At 39.4% G+C, this 5,777-nt stretch overlaps 1 protein-coding gene across 1 annotated transcript; it reads right to left on the bottom strand.

Moving 5' to 3' along the window:
* Positions 1–1,325: 1,325 nt before the first annotated feature.
* ZNF518B (zinc finger protein 518B) lies at positions 1,326–4,777 on the bottom strand. The gene has a single exon (XM_009875500.1). The coding sequence runs from the start codon at positions 4,572–4,574 to the stop codon at positions 1,326–1,328; it is 3,249 nt and encodes a 1,082-aa protein (XP_009873802.1). The 5' UTR covers positions 4,575–4,777.
* Positions 4,778–5,777: the final 1,000 nt, after the last annotated feature.

The raw sequence follows: 5,777 nt of genomic DNA, 5'->3' as shown, positions 1-5,777 counted from the left end.
ATGATTTCAACATTATTTAGAACTGACAAGATGAAGAAAAACATCTATTGTTCATGTACAGAAACATTAAGACTTCAGCATCATCCATCACTCTTCTTGGCTAAAAACTCGAAATTTGGCCCTGATTTACGAAAGTGTTGAAGCAACTGAGCTTGTTGACACTGCACTGAAGTCAGAAGGTACATGTTAGACATACACATATAACCAGGCACACGCTTGTATGAATTGAGGCCTACAAAAAATATATTCTAACATCTAAATTCTAAAGATTAAGGAGGACAAAAGACTGCACTGAAAACCTGGCTCAATGCTGTCACTGGAGAAGTTGTGCAACATGGTTTTTCACTCTTCGTTTTTGAAAAGTTTTCATCTTCAGCAAGTTCCCTCCATAAATAAGCATTAACTCACCAGCTGGAGTTCTCACCAAACGCCTGGTCCTGCAAACGTGTTTCTATCAGGCTACACACACAGGGTGGCAGAGGGCTTCTGTTTGGCTATTGCTTTTAGGTTGCAGAATAGCCTTGAGACCATAGAGAGAAAAGCTGCTCTCTAGTTTCAGTCCAAGCCTGACAGTACATTCGGCTCTGCCTTTTCAGAACAAGGATGGTACAGAAACCTGAGTGTTCTGCTCCCTCACATCTACACAATACAGGGTAGGTAAAGGCTAAGAACTAAACAAAACTCAGGGCTATCCAAGCTAGCGGGAGTAACTCTGATCCCAGAGATTCTTCTTTCACACCCTTGTATCCCCTCTGAAGTCAGCAGAAGCATTCGATTCAGTGTTCTGAAACACTGTCTATGGTGTTTCTCTACTTGCATTTGTTACTTTATGTGTGGTGCTTAATTTGCCACTAAAATGCATGATATTCACTTGCTGTCCACAGAGGATCAGAGGTGCTTTTCAGTACAGGTATGCTCTGAAACGCTATGTTGTAATAAAACAAACTAAACCCTGTTAAATTTACAAAGATCTCACTGTCCAAGATTTTAATCCACACAGACCTAGCACAAACCAGTAACAGCACAACATCCTAGCACAGAGAACGGTAACCAGAAAGATGTTTGCATAGAAAAACTTTTTCAAATTTCTCCTGTGGAACAGACGAAGTTGACCTCCAATACAATTTTCAAACAACAGAGAGCAAAGTAATTAATCCTCACTCAAAGTGAGTTAATCCTCACTATCAACTTCTCTGTATACCTATTACTTTGCTCTCACCTTGCACTTTGCTAACCGTAGAGACCTTTTGGCAAAATAGTTATTTCAGTATTCCATTCCAAGCAACACAGTGGCACTCACAAAAAAATAAGAGGGGAAACCTCCCCTAGTCTCTCAATTTCTGCTTTTTTGCTGGAAGAGAAAGAACATCCCAGCCCTTGGTTGCCTCTATCAAGTGCCTCTGTCCATGACTTATCCATTCTTCTTGGTCCATATATACTCTTCCACAAAACCAACACTTAAAAAGACACGGAAGTGTTTCAGCTGGTGAAGTTTCCACCACCTGGTAATTGTTTTTATGGGTCTTTTTTAGCTTCATTTTTAGGGCATTCGGCTTTTTTGCTTGGCTTCCCGTCTCAGCATTCTGAAGAGTAAGACGCTTTCGATAACGTTTAACACCAAGACAACTACTTGTCCTTTCCGACAGAACTACTTTCAGGACTTGACCTTTATACTTGTTGATAGTCTTCATGACATTAATAATCTCCTGCGAATCAACATCAGGATGGTTCAGTACCACAACTGGCTGGTTGCGACGAGGGCATTTTATCAACTGATTCTCCCTGAAAGGGACGAGTCGAAGACGTCTTGCCGTCAACAGATACGACATGTCAGAACTTGAACTGGTTTCTGACTGAGTTCTTGTTTTCCTCTTGGGAAGTTCCCTGAAGCTTGCTTTCTTGGCCTGATTTCTGGACCCTTGCTGACCTTTTGAATGGGGTTTGCTTTGCTTACTCACATCACTGCTTTTCTGAAATGGCACACCAGTTTGTTTGCTATTATTTTTAACACTCGCCTCTCGCTTTGGTCTTTGTCTGAGCGTTCGGGACTCGGCAATCGGTTCCCTTTGATTAGGCAAACATGGCACATTACTGCTGAGTTCCTCAGTAACACTGACAGGAACAGGGCGAGGCAGAAACATCTCATTGCAACACACAGAAGGGGCTGATGTTTCACTCCCGTTCTCCGTTCCGTTTGAGTTTTGGCTGCTAGTATTAGCATTCAGCACTCTCAGCATTGTCCCTTTGGGTATAAACACTGGAGTGGCAACATGGGAATTTTTAGTTATTCTGCTTTTAGATGTTCTTGCAAAGGTAAGCAATGGATCTTCACTGTGTTCTTCGCTACTGATCACACTGCTTCCACCAGATACGTGAGACAGAGATGGAGACTGTTCCACTTCAGCAACAGGAACAATGCTCTTGCAGCTTGCTGAATTTTCTTGAGGTAAAAGCACCTTTTTACTAGAAGCTTGAGATCTCAGAGGCATGGATTTCATGTTAGATTCAGCAGCAGACATGAGCTGAGCAATCTTCCTACACAGCAGTGTTGCTGACTTCTTACTGCGTGTCTTGTCATCCCATCTGACACCCTCTGGAACATTTTCAGCCCCAGAGCTAAGAGAAAATACAGATGAAATGACAGGTCCCTCAGAAGGGTTGCCTTTATTGTCTATCTTCTGTAGTTCCAAAGATTCCAGAAGACGACTGTTCTTTTGACTTACGGTTTCAGCTCTCTTTACTTTGATATCACCAAAAGTCGCATCTTTGCCAGGCGGAGTTACAGTGACGTGAAAGTTTTTTCCTTCTTCAGAAGATGTAACACATTTATCATCGAATCCCTTATCACCTAAATGTGTTTCCGCAGAGCCAACTGGCAAATTCCTACATTCTTTGTCACTCCTTGTTAGAGACAATGTATTCTTTTGCTTAAGGGCTGCAGGAGAATCTCTGCCCTCTTCAACAGCTTCTGCTGAAATGTTCTTGGAACTTTGGTCCTCAGAAATAGCAGCATATTTTGGAGGGGGTATCTCCACACCTTCATAACAATACAAGTCATAGTGTAAGGTATTTCTTCCATCTAGTTCCCACCCTGAGGACTTAAGATCACTTTTTTTTTCAGTACTACTCATCACCAGAGATGGAGAACAAAGTTCTATAACACCTGAATGGACATCAATACCTTTCACCAAGTGAAAGCAAAATTTTGATGCATCTTCTTTCTGTATAGACACAGAGCTACAGTCTGAGGGCTGAGAATCAGAAAAACAAAGACATTCAGAATTCCTGTCATACGTATTAGATAAATTAAGCTGGTTACTAACACTGGATAACTTGTCTACATTCACTTCCATGGTTAGTAAATCATTTTGAGACACAGAAGACGTTTTTCTTCCTTCTGCAAATCGTTCTATACCTTGATTCTCAGGTTCCTCTTCAGCACCACTGACAGGTTTGTAAGTTGCTTCTTTCATAGGAATTAGTTTAAGAACCAGCTGCTGCGCTCCATTCACAATTTTAATCTCTACTATCTGAGCTAAACAGTTAGAAGGAACTACAAGTTCAGATGGTGCAATTACTGTTAAAGGCATCCCGGGTTGTAAAGGCTCCGTTTTTGGAGAATAAACTTCAACTTCCACACTCTGATTCTCAGAGACACTTACTTCAGATGCCTCCAATACTGTTTTATCCCGGACCGATGCTGTGTTTATGCTACACTCTACATCATGAGACGAAGAGACCGTTTTAGGTGCTTTACCTGGAATCTCACAAACCATATTTGAAGTTGAATTTGAAAGTTGATTTTGAAAAGAAATTTTATTGTATTTCCGCTTTTCAAATAAAGTGCTTTGACTTGGCTTCTTTTGCACGTGGTTTGTAGCAGTATTCAACAGCTGTTTTGTGGGTGTTTCATGGACTCTTCTCGTATGTTTCACTATATAGTCGTGTCTAACAGCCCCATATTCACAGTATTGACACTGATATGGAAAAGTTCCAGTGTGCTTCACCAAATGTCTCTGGAATTCTCCTTTGGTGTAGGATACATATTTACAGTGGGAACAAACAAATTTAATTTCTTCATGTTGACCTACATGCTTTTTATATTGTAGAGAATCCTTTGTTGAAAATCTACATTTATCACAGTAGTATTTACCTGGCAGAAAGTTTTTAACTTTAAATGCTTTCTGGGCTTTACTTGGGGATTTTCTTTCATGTTTTTCGAAGTCTACAGTTTTGGCACCCTCAGCAACAAAATGGAAAGCTGGTGGTGTAATATGACTGCACTTCTTGCAGATGAAATTTTTGTCTTCAGTCCACCCAAGCTTCTTATGCGTTTCTATATCTTGCACTGAAATTTTCTGGACACTTCTGCATTTTATACAGCTTATCAGTGAAAATTTAGTATTCTCAGCCTCAGTCCCCTGATAACAGCAGTTCTGGTCATCACCCCCTTTTGATGGATTTGTTTTATCCTCAGAAGATTGCTTTGGGGATGTAGTTAAGGAATTATTTTTAGCATTAACTTGGCCAGGGTACAATTTTGGTAAAATTTCCCTCATTTTTTTCAACTGCATTTCAGCAGACGTGACTCTGCACCAGCTTCGTCAAACATAGCAGCAACAGACACAGTGTTTTCTTGATATTAGTCTTGTATATGCTGCTTATCAACCAATCATTCAGGCCACTCATTTGCAGAATATGCACTTTGGAAGAAACGGTGCTCGAGCAACTGCATCCATTTTATATTCCATGTCCTTAACTTTATTCAATCGACTTGCAGCACTAAAGAATAAAAAGCAGAAGATTAAGTCAGTTACAATTCAATGATCACTGATATACAATGAACTAATAACTGAACTGTAAGTGGACCACGGCTGAATTACAGAATGCAAGTCCACAGTTAATATACCACTGATTTGTGTTCTGCACATAAAACCATTAACACTAAGCAAAACATACCCAGTCAAATAATCCTTTAACATTTGCTCTTATTCAAAATGTTCATAAATTCCTAAGTTTATCTGCTACGCATCAAAGCCTGATGAGTTCATGCTATTTCTTCCATGTCATGAAAAATTTTACATTTAAGAAATGTATTTATAAGTCTAACAGGAAAGACCCTTGGCAACAGAACTAAGCAGCCGAATATGATTTCGGTTCATACATAGTCCTCAATTCGGGAAGAAAGACATTATGAAACACTACAAGTACCACTCATCTGTGAATCCCAGCAGGAAAAAGGAAAGGGACTACAATGGCTTCTACAAACACGTAACGTTTTTAAATATAAGGATTTTTAAGTTAGCATGGAAATTCCTGGAGTACAAAAGGAAGCTCTTTTCTAATCTGTGCCAATGTTTCAAATGCAAACAGTCTTGAACACTAATTTATAATACAATGTGAATTATACTTTACATGTTCTCAGAGTAATGAATCAAAACAATCAGCTGCAAAATTAATTACTTTCACTTCTATTAATGTCACAGTGCTATCACTTCTATGTATGTGGACAAGCATATAAATAATTCACTCCATCCTGATAATACATAATGTGTCAATCAGGCAAAATACACAGTGCAGTGGAAGGTAGAGGAAGAACAGCAAACTTGTGCAGTGTATTTGGTCTGACATATCCCAGCATTCATGCTCTCTCTTTTCTATATTTAACCTGAAGACGATCTTAGTCTTTAAGCTTTTGTCAAGACTATGAGACCACATTTATTTGGAAAACAAACAACTAAATTCATCTTTTGAGGCATATATAAACCAAAACTTGT

Source organism: Apaloderma vittatum, unplaced genomic scaffold, assembly GCF_000703405.1.
Source record: "Apaloderma vittatum isolate BGI_N311 unplaced genomic scaffold, ASM70340v1 scaffold8558, whole genome shotgun sequence".
NCBI classification, from domain to species: Eukaryota; Metazoa; Chordata; class Aves; order Trogoniformes; family Trogonidae; genus Apaloderma; species Apaloderma vittatum.
The sequence above is the reverse complement of the archived record's forward strand: the minus strand, read 5'-3'. Positions and strand labels throughout refer to the sequence as shown.